General features: G+C 36.5%; 1 protein-coding gene across 4 annotated transcripts in view; it reads right to left on the minus strand.

The window, feature by feature from the left end:
* Positions 1–485: 485 nt before the first annotated feature.
* Positions 486–23,067, minus strand: part of LOC110109541 (protein ROS1A) — a 40,955-nt gene continuing 18,373 nt past the window's right edge. For 2 of the 4 annotated variants that reach the window (XM_020840644.2, XM_020840643.2), the window contains exon 19: positions 934–1,500. In XM_020840644.2, coding sequence (XP_020696303.1) covers positions 1,373–1,500 — 128 coding nt within the window. In that variant the 3' untranslated portion in view covers positions 934–1,372. Of the gene's footprint in view, positions 600–933; positions 1,501–23,067 lie in introns of those variants that run through there. The other 2 variants (XR_003700587.1, XR_002304587.2) reach the window with 2 other exon arrangements.

Consider the following 23,067-nt stretch of genomic DNA (forward strand, 5'->3'; position numbering starts at 1 on the left):
CTTTTGTACTATAAAACTATTTTACGAAGGAGCAAGAAAGCTGTCCCAAGCGAAGCCTTAGTTTTTTTGTCATGGAGTTGATTAACAATGACATCATCATCATCATGTTGTTCTAAATTTTCTAGATCTTGAATCCGTGGGCATCATCGTTTGTAGTTGTCGTTGCTTTTGTGAGATAATTTTCTTTCCATTTCTCACTTGCAAACATCATGACGGATTGAGACCATTGGATGACGTTGTGATTGTTGAGTTTGTGTCCAGTGATTTGGAGGATGTGACCTTCATTACCGCTGATGTTATTGGTGAAGAAAATATTGGGATTGGAGGTGACTTTAGACATCCAACTTTTTTTCATGCTGGCCATGTGGTGCTTCGCCATCTATGAATTTTAGGCGGCCTCTCCTACTTTGATTCTGTGTTGAAAACTAAGAATAAAAAAATTCTCTTATTGCTCTAATCGAATACGAGGGTACCATAACAAAATATAAGGCTGCACAGCCACAAATCCACAATGCATTCAAACATTAATTCCTAATCAAGTTATCCAGGAAAAAGGATTGACTGGCCAAGCCAACAAAATAAGCAGCCCAGCTGTCCTCCTAATACACCACACAAAAGAAAAGGAAATAGATCAAACTACAACTGTACAATGAATCAGCCGACAACCCTTAGTGAACAAAATATCAAATTTAAAAGATTATAATAATTGATTCCATTGGATTATTATTTAAGATTATGTGTAATCCGTTTGAATTAGAAATCCATATTATTTTATTTTTACTTTATCATTAACAATACAAGTTATACATTAACTCCTAAATCTAATAGAAATAAAGGGGGAAAACACCATCTTAAATAATAATCCTTCCTAATACCCCATATATACTTGCATTTTATTTTAATATTTTTTAGCTATATAATATGCAAGTATAATTGAAATAAAAGAAAAAACTTTACTCCTAATTTTAGCTATCAACTAGTTGATAGCTCAAGTGACCGGCTTCTATAAGATCTACAAACGTAAGCTAAATTTGTTACATACCTCAAGGCAATGAAAATTGTCGTAGGCTTGAATCTTCCTCTCCTAGTTTTAAGCATGTTTGCTGAAAAATAAAAATAACGACCCAACCTCTGCTGATTTATCCATCAAGAAGAATGGCTAGAAAACTGAGCATTTAAATTAATTTGATGAACAGGATTTTACAGATTAAAATTAGTGGCTTTCATTTCACCCCACCTGACCAATATTTGGATGACTATTGATGAGTTTCCTTAGTAGATGTTTTGTCATGAATACACTGCTGCTTGTTGATCAGTAGTTCATCTTCCAGATTGATGTTTGATAGATCTTAGTAAGATCTTAGCTACTGCTCTATTTTTCCACCTTTGATTCTGCAGCTTTCCTGTTCTTAGGTGCTTTGCTTGCTGGGAAGTGCAGTCTGGCATATAAAGGCTTTGGTGCCCTTGTAACACGGTCAAATCCTCTCACACAAACAAAACCTGCAAAACAAGTTATCTTATTTTATTGCTACAGTTGCTGCCTGAAGTGCAAAAATTTAATGAATAGTTTTTATCTTCTATGGTGATAAGGTAGGTCACAGTATTCATGTCTATAGATGTAGGCCTGCTAATTATTCGACCATATCTTGAGGTTGAATCCTTTCTACCCATTCTTAGTCCCCAGACAAACTTGTCTAGTTGAGATGTCGGTCCTGTCTATATTTGAATCAAGCCTGGGTGGTTGACTTTAATCTGAGCCAATGATTTACAATACATTTTTTTTGTATTTACTATCAAATTCTCAGCTTTATTACACGCATACATGGACAAACCTACATGCATACAGCATGCAGCATACATCATACACATTTGAAGACATTTGTCTGTTCATTCCCACATGTACCATACCATATACACATGCATTCATGTATATATATATATATATATAAAACTTTAGTGGGCCAAGGTAATTGTTAGCTACTCAAAGCTGATGATTTAATAGGTAGTAAACAAGTCACTTCCCAATTATGATATTAAGTTCCCTAAGTTGTTATGCATGAAGCAATATTATCAAAGGAAAGCATTTAAATTTAAAATAAATGACGCTAAAAAGAGAAAATAATCATTATGTTGAAGTTATGTTGTAGTTCACCCAAATCTACTTCGGATTGAAATTGAGCTTCAAAAGAGACTGTAGGCTCATATTGATGTTAGCAATACTAGTCTTTAGTATTTGATTGCAACTTTTGGTCTTGAAGCATTAGCTTGTCTTAAAGAGTGGAATGCAAAAAAAGTGATGTGCCTTGGAAACAAAATCAGCAAGAAATCGGAATAAAATTGCAAGGGATTGTGAATGTTGGCTGATTTTTTTTATTAATAGTTCAAAACAAAAGCAAGATACAATGGTCTACAATTAGAGAAGTAGATTGACTCTCCCAAACCACCTAGATGCCATTAGGAGGCCCTCAAAGAAAAGAAGCTACAGTAGAAATCAAATATTCCATAATCCCCATAAACCCTAGAATAATCTTTAAATATGGAATTATATGTTACCTACTAGTTATAAATACTGACAAAGATTGGTGTTTCTATGATACTATTTATATATGTCAAAATTTTAATGATTCTATGTTGATATGCATGCAAATTTGTGCAAAAGAAAAAGGATGATGTTTTTGTACTTATGTGTCTGGAAGTGTGTTTAAAAATGAAAAGAATGATGTCTTTATGCTCATGTATCGGGAAGTATAAGTGACTTATTATCGATGTTTATGTGCATTATGTTCATTTTGTGATACGTTATGCTCTATTTATACATGTTGGAAATTCTGCTATATTTGTGCCCATGTATTTGGAAATATGTGTGATAAAAAGGAGGATTAAAATGCTAATAGTTAGTGGTTAATGTTTGATATGTATACAAGTGGAGATATATGAGCCTGCATAAATAAGATGAAAATGCTGATGATTCATGGTTGATATTTCATGTGAATATAAGCAGAGGTATTAGGGCCTGTGGATTTATGTAATTGTCCCTATGTGCATTGATATGTTTAAGCAAACATGTTATGATTAAGTGGAGGTATAAACAGTGAAAGGATGTGCATACAAGTGGATGCATAATTGAAAGCGGAGGTATTATGAGACATTGGGAAATATGAAATGAGAAATGTGAAATGTTTTATTATGGATTTCACTTTTGGCAACATGTTCAAGCAAATTTTTGTCATTCTTTTTGATATATCTTTATTGTTGGTTGAGATTTAACTATAGTTGACATTAGTTGTATTGTTATTTTTTGTTCATAAAATGTTTAAATTATTATACAATTTATTTTTTTTAGATAATCAATTCTTTAGTAGGTTATCATGCAGCTTATTGACCAAGTGTTACCCAATATTGTTTACGTACATGCCATTTCAAGAAAGCGCAAGGCCTAGGTTGAATAGTACCGGTTGATAAGGTTTTAAGTCCAAATTGTAGGCATGCATTTTATATGTAAGTGTATTTTTTGGCAATCTAGTTAGTATATGCATGTTGAGTTTGTGTGAGATAAATTATACTTGGATTCCTATGAATTATTATTTTGATGAAATGAAATGAACAATGATGAAGATATTTATATTTATTGTTATTTGATGATCTTAGAAGGCTCTGTGTTGGATATTTTTGAAAAAAAAAAATCCTTTCAACTTAGGTTCTTGAAATATTTTCAACTTAGGTGCTGGTATGTGATAGCTTGCATGTTACCCAATGGTTAAAAATCTTTGATTAATGAATCATAAGACATACTTTAGTATAAAGCTCTTTGTTAGTTAAGATTGACTTGAATTTATCCTCTTAGATAAGCATCCACCCGATGTCTATAAAGTACTCTGGGACAAAGCAACTTATGAGTACCGACAATAATCCATCAATTAGGTTGGGTCCAAGACCTCCTCTAAGTAGAGTAGGTACCATAATAAGTGAGGATAATGAAATCATAAGATATTGATCGAGTTTGTCATCATTCCCCCTACCATCTGCTTTAAGTGCAATGTAATAAATTTCAAATCCTATTGTTACATTCACTGCTATTACACGCTAGGTATATACCTATATAATAACTAGCTTTAATCAAAAGTGCTCTCCCGTCATCAAAATTGGTAATCATAGGGGAACTTGAACCTAGATTTTAAGTCATCGTAAAATAAGGGTAAAATATCTAGGTAGTGTCTTGTTCTCAATCAAATCTACCTTCTAAAACATATCCATTAAAACTCTATGCTGAGAAGTTGAGGTGCGAATTTTTGAAGCCCACGTATATAACTTATAAAATATAACTTGACTGATGTTACCAAATTGCATACCATCCCATCGATGTAATTCTTGGTGATTGCAAATAGCAAACAACATTGCTAATTCATCCTTTCTCTTGCCCCTTTTGAATTTAACCCAACCCTAATTTTTGCACTAGATTAATAAAAATGATATTCTTTTGGTTGCTCATGTCGATGATGATGTTGATCATCTCTTGCTTGATGTGTATCCTTAGGGTAAGGACCCCATTGCTAGATCCTTTGACATTGTTATCAGAGATAGAAATTGATCCTCTTTGTCCACTTGACTCAAAATACTAGAAATGAACTTTTTTAATTAAATTTAAATGAGAATTTGACTCTTAACATGATGCAATGGAGAAAAAAGACTCCTGTAGCCAACCCCACGTAGTGGGATAAAGGTTTGATGCTATTGTTGTTGTGTAATTTTTAACATTTTAACATTTTTGTTTAGCGTGGCTTGATGTCTCACGTTAACTGCGTAATTCACCAAAGGGGAAGGGTCATCACTGACCTTCTTTACCTTCTCTACCTTCTCTACTTTAGAGAAAGAAGACCCTCTTTGGATTATTCTCGAGCCTTCTCCCTTCTAACTTGGACCTTGGGCTCAATAGCTATTAGCATCATATTGCTTGGGTGAGATCCGCAATTGAGAAAAGGAGTTCATTTACATTTTGAAAAATAAATTCCTAAGTTATAGTTCATAAATATTTGTATCTCCTTAAGATTTATTCCCAATATGAGCTCATGAGGATGAAATTCTATGATGTATTCTTGCACAAATCATCTTTAGCACTGCCTCAGTTTGTGGAAGTTCTTTCATTGTTCCTCAAAATCACCCATAGGGTAGAACTTTTGATGTATCGGTTTCTGTAGCATCTAATGTTCTCCTAATGGCCATTCATCTTTAGATAGGTATTCAACCATGCCAGACATGATTTTTTATTTTAATCAGGCGAAGACAACCTTGTAGTGGGTGTTATACCATACAAGGTGAAGTCCTCAACTGATCAATCCATGCACCCATCTTCTTGGTATCAATTGTTTGATCATTAGTAGAAATCTCCTCTTTATCTTCTACTTTGAATTTCTGTATCCATCCTAATGAGTGGTATCAATATCCTCATCACACTCCAACAATGTTTGCATATGACATGGAAAGAGGAATACAATTTGGCCCATTAGTTGCAATGGCGGTTTTTTGCATTGTGGGCTCTAAAAATTTGCTCCCCGTCCTCTCTGCGACCCCTTTCTTTTCCAGGTCGTTGAGAAGAGTTTTAACGAGTTTAAGTTCGGAGGTAAATTTTTAGAAGGAATATTGGGTTTTAAATAAAACATTACCCAGAGACTTTGCCCTCATTTTGCTCGGACTTTATGATCTGAGTTTAGGTTTCCTATAAGCGCAAGCCCTTATAGTTAATTACCCATCCCAATAGCGTGAGAGAACTTTTGATTATGGCTAGTCGTCAAACAAATACATAGTATCCAATGTATAGTAGCAGCAGGATTTGATATTTAAAAATTAAAAATTATATCATCGTGCACTTAATGCGGATGGTAGAGGGAAAAATGATGAACTCGATCATGATCTCATGGTTCTGTCGTCTCGGGCCATCGTGGTCCCTTGTCTATTTAGTCAGAGGAGATAGTCGACCCAACCTGATCGAATGATCTTTATTGACAACTATGGGTTGCGTCGTTCAAGGGTACTTTATAGGCTTGCGGTGAATGTTTGTTTAAAGAGATATATTTTAATCCACCTTAGTTAACAGAGAGTTTTGTGCCCCATCAATCATATCTTAATAATTTAGTACTCAATGATTTAGCGCTGTTGGGAAACATACGGGCTCTGGCCATGATCATAATTTAATGGTGCCATTCGACGACAAAACCATCCGGTCAGAGGGTGCCATGGTTTAAAATTGCGCAATATGAGGCTCGCCTTTGCACAATTCCAGCAAAAAAACGCCTTGATGCTTACGCCTCGAGTTTTTTTTATAAGGCTTGCGCCTCAACTTGGTTAAGGCCCGCCTTGAGGCCCACCTCGCCTCACTGGCATGAGGCTTACGCCTCACGCTATATATATATCAAAACTTACATAAATCTTGAAGTAAATGCCCGACATTGGACTCTATAGGAGAGGAGGAAAGGGAGAGAACAGTTCATCATAATGATGATTCAAATGAATAACCCCTTAGTAATGACAGTGCTGATGACTTATGAGTTCTTATGTGATATGTCATTGTTATTTATTTTTGGAAATTGGAATTATGTGTTAATGAAAAGAATAAAAGAATACTGGGATTTGGGAAAGATATAATTTTGAGTTGAACTATATTTTATGTTGTCTTATTATTGGGATATTTTGATTTCACTTCATATCTTATATTTTTTATGTTTTATATTATTCACTCATTAGTATATAAAAAAATTATTATTTTATATTTACGCAATCTTTTGATTTTGAGGCTTACGCCTCAAAAAGGCCTTGAGGCTTACGCCTCGCCTCACGAATGAAAAACGCCTCAATACCCGAATACACAATTTTAAACATTGGAGGGTGCTGGTCATAACTGTTTATCTGTGGTGTCATTTGGTGGCGAAACTACCGGTTAAAGGTTACGTGCCATATCTTTATTGGCCAAAGACGGATTGAGAATGAATCCTAGTGATATTATCAACCAGACATTTGCTCTTTGTGAGCTGAAGTGATTTTTAAACATGTCCACCTCGATAACAGTTACAGAGGATGGATGTGTATTTTGCTTTAAGTGTTTAGGTATTTTTATTTCAAGTTTAAATATTTAAAGTTTTGATGATTTTATAGTTTTAAATTTTCCTGAGAATTTCAGAGGCATTTTCAAATATTTGAGTTCCCCTCTGGTTGAGATAAACATTCAATACGATCATCATTGAAAATTTATGAGCATGATCATCTCATCGATTAAACCTTGTTAACTATGTTTGCTTGCAAGCAGGAAATAGGGTCAAGCTCCTAACTTTAGGAGTTGTCGTGTACGTATCGGAACCGAAAGTGTATTTAATGAGTGAATTTTCTTTATAAAAGACTTTGAAGGCTTAATATAAACATATAAAATTTAACTATTCTAATTGATTTACGATCCCGAGAGTTTATATTTTTAGTAGTGAATACTTTTTGTAATAGACCTTAAATGCCTAATATGAATATATAAAATAAAATACTCCGGTCGACGCTACAACTGTGTATTTGTTCGGTGGTTCAGGTCATGTCAACTCCAATCTATTCAAGAAAGAGGATTGGAATTGAATCTAAGTTCACTTTTGACCCGCACAGCATCCTTGGATGTCACATGTATGTGTTATGCTCGTCGATGCCCATGTAGGTACATACTTTTCAGTATATATTGCATTATGCATTGTTGTGTTATGTGATGTTTAGGTCTGCTACATCTATATGTTTCGTAGTGTATGCATGCGATACATTTACATGTTGTATAGTGGCACACATTATGTATTTATGTGTTTAATAGTAAATATGTGTTACATTTATATTTACATGTTTGTATGCACACTTGTGTATTGGTATGTATATTTACATGATCAACAAAATGCACCTGGAGGGTTGGCATGACACAATGCATTTGCGTGACAAGGGTATGCATTTACATGTTGACTGATGTATTTGTAGGATATACATAATCATTTGTATATTTATTTGTGTACTTGTGTATTTGCATATGCATTTGTATTTTACTCGACATATGTACAAAATACACATGTCTTTGTATAATGCACTTGTGCTATGCGGTTTTAAAGTTTACTTAGTGCATCTGCATGATGCACCTGCATTTGTAAAATGACACGATCCTTGGTATATATACAAAGTGGCTTGCATGATTAACAATGTGTGTTTGTTATGCAGTGCACCCATATTATTGGGGGCATTCAACCATGCATAAATGCCACTTGATGTATTTATATCATGTGTTTGCATGTTTTTGGTATATGCGCATTATGCAATAGGGAGCTCGTAGGTGATGCATTCTTCCAATGACTTGGCGCAACGTGTGAACTTAATGAGCGTTCGTACAACTCGTGACACATAACAGTGTTTTATTTTGTTTTCTTTAAAAGATAGATATTCATGGGTGTACGACATCTTCACATGGCGCTTATGAGTTTCCTGACTTTAATAGCTAGCGTGCACGTTAGTTAAGAGACTTGTGCACATGTAACTCTTCCCCTTATCATTTTGTGCCTATGTTGCACGTATACGCCTATTTGTGAGGCATGCTGTATCAGACACGTGTCGGATACGGATACGCCTCCGATACAGCACGAATACGTGTCAGATACGACTTTGCCATGTCCAATTAAAATATTATATAAATTTGATCAGACACGCGTATCGGATACGCGTGTCCTATTAAAAAAAATAGAGCCGCAATTTGCCCTATTCATTTCGGCTATCCGCTCAACTATTCATTTATGCAGCTTAAACATTTAGGCGAGCTAGGTTTTTAGTTTCCGCACAGGTGTTTGTCTTCTTCGTTACAGTCGAAGGAGCGGCTCGACGATGCGAGCATAGAAGCGGACAGTATCATCCTTCGTCGATAAAGAGGCTTGAAGACGCGAGCACTAAAGCCAACAGAATCCTTAGTCAACGGAGCGACTCGATAACACGAACAGTGAAGGTGACGTGAACATTGAAGGTTCGTTTTCTTCATTCTTTGTTTTCTTAATCGTAGGCTCGGTACCGAAACTTGGTACCGCTCATTACTCGGTATTGCTTGATACTTCTCAGTTATCGGTACCGCTCGGTACTGCTCGGTACTCGGTACTGCTCGGCACTCGGTACTGTTCAGTACCAGAACTTGGTATCGCTCGGTACTGGAACTCAGTATTGCTCGGTACTGCTCGGTATTGCTCGGTACTGCTCGGTATCGCTCGGTACTGCTCGGTACAGATGGATACCGAGTACCGAGCAATACCGAGAAGATAGAGAAAACTTTAAAGCAACTCTTATAATAAAATTTTGTTCCGGGGGCGCTGCTCGGTACAGGTCGAACCCCGCCATGGGGCAGCGCCCCCTTGGACCCCCGACATAGGCGCAATATATCTACACTTTTAATTAAAAATTTTCATGTTTCAAATTCATGTGGATTAATTTGTGTCGATCCTTCGTAGGATAATGAGCTCTAGTGGTGTAGGAATTGGGTCTACTGATGGTCCATCATAGACGAATATTGAAGATAACAAACCTCTATGGGGTTATGTGACAAAAATAGGTAAAACGTCAGAAGCAGGTGGCAATATTGCATTCAAATACAATTTTTGTAATGCCACATACAAAAAATCATATTATAGAGTGAAAGCTCATTTGTTGAAGATTAGTGGTCATGGAATTAAAGTATGTCCGAATATAAGCTCATCACAAATGGCTGAATTGCAAAGAAAAATCAATGAAGCTGAGCAAAAGAGTAAAAAAAGCTTCCAAAACATATTCCACTTCAAAGCACTCATGCTTCATATCCTTTATCATCTTCTTCAATTAGAAGTGATGACAATACTATTAATAAGTTGCCTTTTCGGATGGAGGGATTTGAACCAAAAAGAAGAAAACATGTTGTAGATAGTGCTTACTTTTATTTCAATTTTTTTTGTCATTTCAAGTATTACACTTTGATTAATTTCTTAATTTTTATGTATTATTTATATATTATAATATCGTGTCCGCGCCGTATCTGTATCCTGTATTTTTAAGAATTTGTGTGTCCCGTATCCGTATCATGTCGTATCCGTATCGATGCAACATAGTTTTGTGCTTGGAGTTTGGTTTAACGGGTCCCACACGGAGATCAATTTTTTGGGTTAGAAATAGAGAACCCAGCCCTAGTTCATTCTTTTGCACATTTTAGTCTACAGAGTGTGTGTTGCAAAGGCGTTTGAGTGTGGTGAGCACTAGTTCTCCAATGAGAACCAACAAGTGAGAACTAGTGCTCACCAATAAGAAATTTGGTTCTCACTTGTTGGTGAGCACTAGTTCTACAAGTTCACTGTAAGTTCTTTTTTTATGCTTTAAATTTCATCCAATTTTGCTTTCAATGTTTAGAATCTAAGATGTCATGCATTTTATATTTTGTTGACTTACTGTAAGTTCTTTTTTTTATGCTTTAAATTTCATCCAATTTTTCTTTCAATGTTTAGAATCTAAGATGTCATGCATTTTATATTTTGTTGACTTATGAATTAGGGTAGATTTTAAATTTCTTTAAATTTTGCCCAAGTCATACAATCTGCTGTAAATTTTGGCAGCATCCCACGTCGTCCCTGCATAGGGGCTGCATCATGTGTGTAAAGCCTTTTCTCCTGCCAAAAAAGACAGTCACGGTAGGTGTCAGGTAACACTGCGACCCAAACTTCATTCTCTGCTTGCCAAGAAAATAGTCACAGGTCTTCAAGCACTTGTTTATAAAGAACAACATTTTTTAATATCTATTCTCTCTTTTTATTTTTTTTTAAATACATGACATAAAAAAATTTATAATTATGCTTCGACTCGGTGGCCACATCATCATCGTCATCGTTCATGCACGTTGGCGACCCCAATCAATATAGGCGTTGATTTTAATTGTTGTCGTTGCTCCGGTCGTGCTGGCGCAATTCATTTTACGAACGGAGGTCATGTCGACAATATTGGTTTTTGGTCGACGCACGTTGGGTGAGTTTCACAATTTCGAGCTCTTTTTCTTTCAAACCTCACTTTGCCTTGTTGACTCGACCTTGACACTAATATTGAGGTCAATAGCCATCTGGTTTGTTAGATTTGGTGTAGGACCATCATCAATCATAGATTTGCTTTATTTTATGTGCTTTTCTTTTCTTTCTCGATTTTCAAAGCAACTCCAAAACAAGCAGTGACTCTTCTTTATCATTATATACTCTCTTTGTATAATTCATGTGAAATCATGTAGGTAAACTTTTTTTAAGAGTTTGATTTTCTAGTTAATTTGTGGTATTTTATCGTGACAAACATATTGCCATCTACATTATGAGCAACCATGTGTGCCATGAACAACCGAAGCATATTGAAGTTGATTTTTATTTCATTTGAGATTCTGTAGTTTCTATGAAGACTGTCACGCCATAGTTTAAGTTCAAAACATATAATTCTAGATAATTTACTTTTATCTTGTTTATGTAAATTGAAGCTAATATGTGTGTGTATACATCCATACATACATGATTCTAACAAAACCTTCACTTTGTTAAAGTACACTAATCATATTCTACGACAGCTTTATTTTGGTCATGACCTGCTTCCTCTCTGTGGCATCAAAGGATGGCTCCACTTCTGTGAACCTGCTTTATTCTGTTTTAATCTCAGTCGTCCTCTCAAGTGTACCAGAATTTTCACAACCATGCGATGTTACTATCTTCTTCTATAAAGCAGTATTGTAGACTGTAATACAGAGTAGGGAAAAAGTTTAAGAAAAATTTCTATTTACATTGTTCTCTATGCATTTTTTACCTTCTTTTTCTCTGATGTAAGCTTTCCATTACTGTAATAATATTCTATCATGGCATCAGAGCTTTTAGCGTAACTGCTATTTTTTTTTATATATTCCCTGCACTTATGGATTCCCCGAACTCCAGCGGTACAATTGTACCAACCTTGCCTCTGTCTAAGCTTCATATACTAGCACAGCTCAAATTTCTTATCAACAACATGAAGAGTATGGTCAATACTCTTACTGCCGATAATCACCTCATTTGGCGTTCTCAGATTCTCAAGATAGTCACCACCAACGGATTTGAGTGTTTTTTGACGGGCACTACAGCTCAACCTTCCTAAGTGTTACTTACTGCATATGGGACTCCTACTCCTAATCCTAGTTTTGCTCAGTGGATGTTGATTGATCATAATCTCATTTCAGCCCTCTATTATGCTATTTCTCAAGCCCTCTTTCCATATGTTTTAAACCTCTCTACCTGCAGTGAAGTGTGTCATATTCTTGACAAACGAGTGCAATCTTCTAATCGTTCATGACTGCTTCAACTAAAGAGTGAACTGCATCATATCAACATGGAGCAGGCAATGACCCAATATCTGTTATTAAAGTCAAGGTCGATGTTGTTTCTACTACTGGCAGTCCTTTTGATGACGAGGACATCATCCTTTATACATTGAATGGTCTTCCTCCTACATATAATGCTTTCAAAATAGTGATTCACACCAGTCTTCAACCCATCAGCTTGGACGATCTTTATTCCATGTTATGTAGTGAAGAAGTTAATATCATTGTTGATGCAATAAAAAAAAAAACATTGTTAATGTAGTTCGTGAGATACATTTACCTGCTACTTCCACCAATTTGGTTGCTCTCGCTGCAAATCGTGGATGATTTCGTTCTCGTGCATCCTTTGCTCGTGGTTGCTCGAGTGCCCCATTCAATATATCTACTCATACCTCATACTTGTTCATTGAATGTCATATTTGTATGAAGAAAGGACACTCTGCTGCTAATTGTTGGCACAGGACATATCTTCAATATCAGCTATCATCTTCATCAACAGTGCTTACTGATGACATTGCTTCACAAGACTTTCCTGGATACGGGCTCTTCTTTGTATCTCACCTCAGACCTCAACAACTTATAATATCCCACCCCTTACTCTGGTTCGCAGAACATCTCAGTGGGCAACGGTCGGCATCTTCCTATCACTACATCGAGTTAAGGCATCTTGCCTACACCCACCTCTACCCCTAAGCTTATTATTCCCTCACTATATCATGTTCCATTTCTTACCCATAATCTCCTATCGGTTCAAAAACTTCTTACTCATAATAACTATTATCTCACCTTTGACTCTAGTGGTTATTAAATCAACGATTCGAAGAATCATCAGACACTTCTTTCTGGCCATAGTAAGCATAGTCTGTATCCAGTTTGTTTTTCTTCCAATCATACGTCTGTTCAGGCGCTCTTTAGCTCATTCATTGTTTACTCCCTCAAGCATTAACATTTGGGTCATTCTCATCTTGTTGTTCTCTCGAAAATTCAGAAATGTTAAATTTCCTAGTTCAGTTGTGTCTTCGTCTATTATGTCGTGTCATATATGTAATCAAACTAAAAGTCATCGGTTGTCATTTCCTATTTCTATGTCAATCGATTGTAAACACTTACAATTAATACATTCATCTGTTTAGGGTTCATCCCTAGTATCTTCATTTCAAGTTTTTAAGTACTATGGTCTCTTTGTTGATGATTTTTCTCGTTTTTGTTGGTTATACCCTATGGTTCACAATTCCGATACGCTTAGTAAATTTTAGCAATTTAAGGCTATCATTGAGAAACAATTGTGTCACTTTATTATCAATCTAAGAGCTGATGGGGATGGAGAATTTACCAATACTGCATTTAATTCCTTTCTTAATCAACATGACATAATACATCAATTGAGCTATCCTCGTACCCCTAAACAAAATGGTCTTGCTGAACGCGAAGCATCGTCATGTCATTGAGACTATTCGTACCCGACTTCTACATGCTAATATTCCTTATTCATTCTTGGTCTTAGCTATTCTCATTGCTACCTACCTCATCAATTGCATGTATGATGCCCCAGAATCTAAATAGGAAGAATTGTTCTTTTAATAAAAAACAACCAGAGCTATTTAATACCATCTATCAGTAATAAACAATAAAAATAGATTATATAATTCAAAACATTAATGTACACATCTATATTCATTTCTAAAAATCATATAAATTCTTTTGGGACTTTAAAAATTATAAAAAAAATATCTATAAAATAAATCATTTTATTTAAAAAATATTTGTGAAATCCGTTTGCAAAATGAACACCTAACGGTCCTATAATCCTCACTTGTACCGATATGTGCTAATTTCTAAAAAATATTCACACCTGCCCAAAAATTACGAAAAAAATTCGTGCAAGTAAAATATTATAATATCAATGCTATGGCGAAAACGATTTTTTAATTTAGACTTATAATGACTCCAAAAAAATAATTTATTTGGGTCAAAATATGAGTTATTACAATCTATCCACTTTAAGAAAATGTCGTCCCTGATATTTCTCTTAAGGATTCGGGCATAAAATCAAGATAAATCAAATTCGTACAATCAAAACTCAAATCAAATCAAAACTCATAAAAAATCATACACTCGTGTAGTTCATTTTATCATATGTCATTCAATTATGTATGCAAACTAATGCACCTTAAACTACCAATCCTACCTAACTCTCAATTAGTTTCTACAGCTCTGGTAACAATCAATTCTTTTAATAACTGTGCTCTGATATAAATTATGATGCACCAAAATCTAAATTGGAATAATTAATCTTTTAATATTTTAATAAACAACAACTAGAGCTATCTAATATCATATATAAAAAATAAACAACAAAAATATATTCTATAATTCAACACATTAATGTACACATCTATATTCATTCCAAAAAAATTATATAATTCTTTTTGGGACCTTAAAAATTATAGAAAAATATCCATAAAATAAATAATTTTATTTAAAAAATATTGATTAAATAGGGTTGCAAAACGAACACTTATAGGTTCCAAAATCTCCATTTGTATTGACATGTGCTAATTTCTTAAGATTTTTACCAGTGACAAAAAATTAAGAAAAAAATTGTGCAAGTAAAATACTATAATAACAATGTTATGATGAACACGATTTTTAATTTGGACTTATAATGTCTCCAGCAAAAAATTATTTATCTCGGTCAAAATACTGGTTATTACATCATGCCTACTCCTACCATTCAAAGTAAGTCTCCATATCAGCTTCTACATCATCAAATTCCTACATATGATCATTTGTGAGTCTTTAGTTGTAGGTGTTATTGATGCAAGTAAAAATTTAGGAAAACTCAATTTTTTGCAAACAAGAACTAAACTTCCTAGGATAATAAAATGACACAAAATTCTCAAAAATAGACAAAAGACACATTTTTTATGATAAAAAGACACTTATAAAAAAAGATGCTTACAACAAAAGACGCTTACAAACTTTTGACATAAAAACCTACACTTGCATTCCTTTAGACGAAATATACAGATGACGTCAAACTTGCGGATAGATAAAAGATGTTAGAAGACTAGACGAAGTAGAGGAGTAAATCGCAAGTTATCCCAAGAAAGAGAGGAAGAAGTGCAACAAGCTCTCAAGCTCTTCCAAAAAAAATCCTCAGGTGTTGCTGTCCAAAAATAAAATTTGTTATCAACCTCTCAAGCCTCAAATCAGCCCCTATATATAGGAAGAAAGGGGGAAACCAAACAGCCACCCACCTCTTTTCAAACCAATGAAAAAGTGAGAAATAGAAGGCATACCAAACAACAGCTGAAAAGGCATCCCAAATATCAGCTAAGTTCATCCCAATCCAGGCTACAAGGGGCGGAACCCCATCAGCTTTTCACGGGAATATCAACAGGCAGGGGAAAACCGAGAAGACAAAGGGGAAGGGGAAGAGTAAGCTCCACAATACTAATGAGCTACCAACTACACCAAAATAAATGAGCTAAACTTCAGCTCATAATGAGCTAACCATCAGCTCATAATGAGCTAACCATCAGCTAAAAAATTAATGAGCTAGCACCAAGTTGATAAGCTCAAAACCATAGCAGCCAAAGCCCAACCGAGAGCAGCAAAGGCCCAATCCAAGAGGCATCAATGCTCAAACCGAGAACAACCAATAGCCCAAAGGAACAAAATATAGAATTTGTTTTGACCCTCCCCCTTGCCTATATCAATTCTCCCCCACTTAAAAAAGCTCATCTCCTGATGAGGAAGCTTTCGATTTTTCCCGAGGAGACAAAGTAGGCACTTCAAGCTCTTGAATTTTGTCCGTACCTTTCAATACCTTGTCTCGCTCTCGCTTGAATTGTTCTTGTACAAATTGTTTCTTTTTTCATGTGCCGCTCCGTATACAAATGCATCTTCACTTGGAGCTTGTATTATTCATTCTGTAAGGGATCTGTCGAATCACCTTCTGTCAGAAGCCATCTGTCCATTGGAATAATTTCTTCGATATCTTTGGATTGATTTTCATCCACCACTAGATCACTATTTTTATTTTTATTTTTCATTTTTTTAAAAAGAAGACTCAACAAAATTTAAATCACTTCATAACAAGACACACAACACACACGACAACTAGTATGACTCACCAAGACTCACTCGACAAATCGGGATTTGCTAACCTGCTTTGATACCAAATTTGATGCAAGCAAAAATTTAGGAAAACCCCTAAATTTTTGCAAACAAAAATTAAACTTCCTAAGATAATAAAATGACACAAAATTCTCAAAAATAGACAAAAGACACCTTTTTTATCATAAAAAGACACTTATAACAAAAGACATTTACAAACTTTTCACATAAAAACCTAAACTTGCATTCCTTGAGACGAAAGATACAGGTGACATCGAACTTGCGAATATAAGAAAGAGGTTAGAAGACTATACGAAGTAGAGGAGTAACTCACAAGTTATCCCAAGAAAGAGAGGAAGAAGTGGAACAAGCTCTCAAGCTCTTCCAAGAAAAACCCTCAGATTTTTCTGTCCAAAAATACCATTTTTTATCAACCTCTCAAGCCTCAAATCAGCCCCTATATATAGGAAGAAAGGGGGAAACCAAACAGCCACACACCTCTTTCCAAACCAATGAAAAAGAGGGAAATAGAAGGCCAAGAGACATACCAAACAGCAGCTGAAAAGGCATCCCAAATATCAGCCAAGTTCATCCCAATCCAGGCTACAAGGGGTAGAACCAGCAGAAACCGAGGAGGCCAGGGAAAAGGGTGCGGAACCCCATCAGCTTTTCACGGGAACAACAACTAATGAGCTACCAACTACACCAAATAAATGAGCTAACCATCGGCTCAAAAATTAATGAGCTAGCACCAAGTTGATAAGCTCAAAATCATAGCAGCCAAAACCCAACCGAGAGCAGCAAAGGCCTAATTCAAGAGGTATCAATGCTCAAACCGAGAACAACCAACAGCCCAAAGGAACAAAATATAGAATTTGTTTTGACCCTCCCCCTTGCCTACATCAATTCTCCCCCACTTAAAAAAGCTCATCTCCTGATGAGGAAGCTTTCGATTTTTCCCGAGGAGATGAAGTAGGCACTTCAAGCTCTTGAATTTTGTCATATTTTGCTCTGATACCAAATTTCATTTGCTCGCAGAAATTTGGGGTTTTTTCAAAAATTTTCTTGCTTTAGTTATGCTCTCACAAAATGCAATTCATTTCATCTTTCTTGGCTATTCGAACAACTATAAAGGTTATTAATGTTTTGATATGGTAACTGGAAAAATATTCATAGCTCGTCATGTTAAATTCCTGGAAAATGTTTTCCATTTAAGTATATAACCCCCACATCACCTTTGTCATATGCTATTAATTCCTCTCCAAAATCATCCACAGTCTCCTCTACTACTTGTTCCTTATCCTTTATTTACTCCTACCTACCCACCATCAAACATATCTCTAATACACGCTCCTACTTTTATACTAGCAACTGAGCCCTCCCCATCGAGTTGCTCAACTACACCTCCACCTAACATCTCTCAGCCATTTCATCCTATGCTTACTAGAGCCAAAATAGGCAATCTTAAACCACGCACCGTCTTTACCCTTCACCACTCCCTCTCATCACTTACTGACCCCTCATCATACTGTGCTGTCGTGAAGCATGCCCACTGGTGACGTGCTATGTCTAAGGAGTTTTAAGCACTTGTATATAAATCAACGAAATTGGACATTGGTCCCTTCTTCCAATCAAAACGTGTTGGGGTATAAATGGTTGTTCAAACCAAAATTACATAGCAATGGGCCTATTGCTCGGTACAAAGTTAGACTTAAAGCTCAAGGTAACCGTCAAGAATTAGGCATTGATTTCACAGATACTTTTTCCCCGCTACGAAAATTCTCACTATTAGATTGCTCTTAACTGCAAGTGGTCCATATATCAAATGGATGTATGAAATGCATTCTTACATGGTGATCTCTCAAATATTGTTTATATGCAACAATCTCAGGGGTTTAAAGATCTTACATATCCATTTCATGTTTGTAAGTTGAACAAAGCCATAACCAGTAAGCCACCTGATTTATTTGTAAATTCTGATCCATTTTTTTATCCGAGTTTTTATAGATAGATAGTTGGTTCACTGTAGTATCTTACTATTATTAGATCAAATTTGGTACTTGTTGTTGATAAACTATGTCAATTTATGCACCTCCCATCAGTTGCTTCATTTCCAACTGCTCAAGCGTACTCTTAGATATCTTAAAGGGACAGTGGATTATGGCTTACCAATAGCTGTAGGTAAGCTTCAACTTACGGCATATGCAGATGCTGATTGGGCTGGAGATTCTGCTGATAGAAAGTCTACGAGTGGCTATCACATCTTTCTTGGTACCACTTTACTATTTTGGTCAATCAAAAAGCAATCTATTGTTGTTCGTTCACTTATTGAAGATGAATACAACGCCCTCTCCCTAACTGGTGTTTATAGAATTTGGCTGTGTAGGCTTCTACAAGAGTTCCAAGTTCCATTACATACTCCCACTTCACTGTATTGTGACAATATTTCAGCATTATCATTGGCTCACAATCCCATATTTCATGTCAGAACTAAGCATATTCAAGTGGATCACCATTTTTTTCGTGATTGTATTAAATCTTCTACTATTCTGGTACATCATATATTTACTGATGACCAGATTGCATATATATTTACTATATCTTTATCCACTACAAAATTTTGCCTTCTTCAATCCAACTTAACAGTTCATGACCAAACTATTAATTTGAGGGGGGTTGTTAAAGTATACCAATCATATCCTACGACAGCTTTATTTTGGTCATGACCTTCTTTCTCTCTGCAACATCAACGGCTAGCTCCACTTTTCTAAACTTGCTTTATTCTATTTTAATCTTAGCCATCCTCTCATAGTGTACCATAATTATCACAACTGTGATGCTACTATCTTTTTCTATAAAGCAGTACTTTAGACTGTAATACAGAGCATGAAAAAAGTTTAAGAAAAGTTTTTGTTTACATTCTTTTTTTTTTGGGAAAAATAAGGGCAGAGCCCATTTCCATTAAACTTAGAACTAGTTACATGTGTAGAGAGAAAGAAATAAGACTATGTTGAGCTCCATGATTGAACAAAAAAAAATCGTGAAAGCCCATACCTGCTTGGACACCCGCATGACTTCACACGTTGAAGAAATGTCCGCAACCTGCTCCCACGTCGCACGATCTCTACCTCGATGCCTGCTCGCGATGATAAAAGAAAGACGAAGCCCTCCTCTTCGGCGGTTTTTTCTACGAACTCCCTACACGCACGAGCTTCCAACCACCGATCCTCTTCGCTTTCTTCGTTGCTGAGTCGACTTCGCTCCTTCGACGACGTTTCCTATTCTTGAAGGATCAGAAGTTACGACATTTTGTTCGGAGGTCAGGATGGGAGCTCGCGTGTAGTGAAGATAACTTTCTCCCTTCCGTTCATTTCTTCGGCCAAATCTCCTAACTCTGTCGATCGAGAGAGAGAGAGAGGCCTACCTCTTACCCGATCCTAACCGAGAGATCTGAGCTCCTTACCTTACCGACTCCCTTGCCTGTAGCCTCCAACTCGTGCCAATCTCCACTCCATCCTGCCGAACCCCATCCCGCCGAAGTCCTCACGCCTGGCTCAATACCTACACCGAACTCTTCCCCTTCTAGCCGCCTCAGCCGTGCCTCTTTGCCCGATCTTAATAGAGGTAGTGATTGGGTTTATTAGTATTATTTTAATTAATATTAGTTATTAATAATATTAATATTACTATATATAAGGGGAGACAAAAAAAGGAAATGTTTCTCCCGCCTCGATCCACGAGCCTCCACCGCCAATTCACCAGTCGCGAAGGCATATTTCTAAACTTAAATCCTGCTCTCGTGGCTTGCGACGAGCCGACAAACCCCCTATGCGCTCACGTAGCATAGTAGGGAGGGAAACCGATACGTCGCTTGTGACGAGGCGGGTAATCCCCGAACCGCTCATGTAGCGTGAGGGGGACAAAACTAAGTACCCATACGTGGGAAAATCTTTGTGCTCTTTTCTACAGGTGCTCAAGACCCTTAAAGCAATAATGTGAGGTGTCTCATTTATGAACGATAAATGTCTCATTCATGAATGATAAATGACTTGAGCTTGGATAATTAAGAGAAATCAAAGTGAGCTTGAACTTAACTCATATGCCAAGATTTTGGATCTCTGAATTGAGGACTACACGAAGCTGCTAAGATGCAAGGTCCTAAGTGACAAATTCTACACTATCAAATAAACAATGATGAACAAAAGATCATTGCATGTAAAAGATGATAACCCACACATCATCGTGAAGGGTCGAGGTGCAGCAAACGTGGCAATATTTGTGAAGGATTGTACACGACATAGTACCCTCACATCCGACACCAATCAAATAACACCTTTTACGGATGTATTCAGTGAAACATACAACGAATGCATATGCCCGCTAGTGTCAATAATCATCCGATCGAAGACAAATACATATATCCCTTGCAACTGGAAGGTGGTTGATTAGCACATCAAGTGCAAATGCCTATGAATGTGAAATGACCACATCAAAGCATAAATCCCTTTACAAATAACTGTGGGATACATACGAGTATGCATGAATGACAGTGATATGCATCCAAATGAATATCAAGACAAGGGTAATTGATGCATGTATCAATCATATAAACGAGAGTATTGCCCTTTTATTGCCTTGAAAGACAATAAGGAACCTATCTTCAAATGTGGATTTGTAAGATAATGTGCAATACTCCTACAAGCAACAACCACCTAAGGAGAACAAATATGCAGATCCCTGTATGCAAAAGGGGAGTAATTGAAGAAAAATGTTTATACAAACAAAAGCAAGAGATTAGTTAGTGCACTACCATCTACCTGCATAAATCATGCAAGTAGTGCACGGCAGTCTACCATTATAAAGCAGCGAACAAGCCCATTCAGAAGCTGCTACGCTACGCCAACGGATTCACAACATCTATACAAGCGGACATAAGTCGTTTACAAATATTTCAAAGTACCACCGTACATGTACCGTAATTTGTATACACATAGGTACACAAAAGGGGTAAATGTAACCAAATACCCGCATGGGCCCCGACGAGCATGTTGTAGGGATACATGTGACATCTATGGATGCTTTGCAGGTCAATAGATTTGATCCCGATCCTCCTAAGCAGGTAAGTAGGAGTCGACAAGGTTCACACAATTATAAAATGCCCCTAAAGACCCGCATGAGCTCCGGCGAGCATGTTGTAGGGATACATGTGACATTTAGGGATGCTTCGCGGGTCAATAGATTTAAAACCGATCCTCCTAAGCAGGTAAGTAGGAGTCGACAAGGTTTAACAAATAATTATAAAATGCCCCCAAAGACCCGCATGGGCCCCGGCGAGCGTGTTATTGGTACACACGTGACGTCTAGGGATGCTACATGGGTCAATAAGTGAATTCAAGTTTGAACCTGATCCTTCTATACGGATCAATAGGAGTTGACAGGGTCTGAATTTTAAATAAATATACGATTGCGATGACTGGTATATTTGTTTTAATGCATTCATATTAGGCCTTCAAGGCCTATAATCAAGAGAATTCACTAATAAAAGCATAAAGCCTACGAAACCCAATCCCCATCAGCAAGTTGATAGGCTCGACAAGGTTTAATCAAATGGAAATGACCTCCTTCACCCCGATGATGGCCGTGTTGAATGAAGATCTCAACCGGAGGGTTTCACATATAATTTCAAAATGCCACTAAAATACCTATGAAATTCAATACTCCAAAAAATCCCAAAAATTAAAAAAAAAATTAAAATTAAAATGGAAATTCAACCATCAAATCATTTAAAGCAAAATTCATCCACCTTCCGCAACAGTTTGTCGGGGTGGTTAAAGTGAAAACTACTTCAGCTCACGAAGAGCTAATGCCTAGTCGAAAATATCACTGGATCCATTCTCAAACAAACTTCTGCCAGTAAGGATGTGATATGTGTCCTCTAACCAGCATTTTTGTTGCCAAATGGCACCGCAGGATAAACGGTTATGACTCGGGGCCCTCTGAACAGAGTGGTTTTATCGCCAAATAGCACCACGAAATACCGATTATGACCAGAGCCAATACGTTCCTTAGTGGCATCAAATTCTTGAGATATGAATCAATAGGATATGATCGATAGGGCACAAAGCCCTCTGTTAGCTAAGGTGGATTCAAATTTATCCCCTTTGCGCCTATAGGAAACCAGAACTCAGATCATAAAGTCTTCGTAAAATGAGGGTGAAATATCTGGGTAGTGTCTTATCTACAAGCCCATCTACCTTCCAAAATTTACTCTGGAACTTAATTCCGTTAAAACTCCCCCCGAAGATAAAAAGCAACAGTTGGGTGGAGGCCAAGGCCGAATTTTCGAAGCCCACAGACTACCAGTGAAGAGAAAAGGAAATACTAAGAGGCGAAACAACTGAACCAAAAAAAAGTGTAAAACAGAATACACATCAAAATATCATGTGCAAACAAAAACTGTACAACCCAAAAAGCCAGCTAAAGAACCAAAAATGATCTAAGACCCGCAGGAGAGGAGGGGGGCTCAGTTAAATGAATTTGTAAGCAACAGACTACCCCTGGTTGTA

Source organism: Dendrobium catenatum, unplaced genomic scaffold (genome assembly GCF_001605985.2).
Source record: "Dendrobium catenatum unplaced genomic scaffold, ASM160598v2 fragScaff_scaffold_489, whole genome shotgun sequence".
NCBI lineage: Eukaryota > Viridiplantae > Streptophyta > Magnoliopsida > Asparagales > Orchidaceae > Dendrobium > Dendrobium catenatum.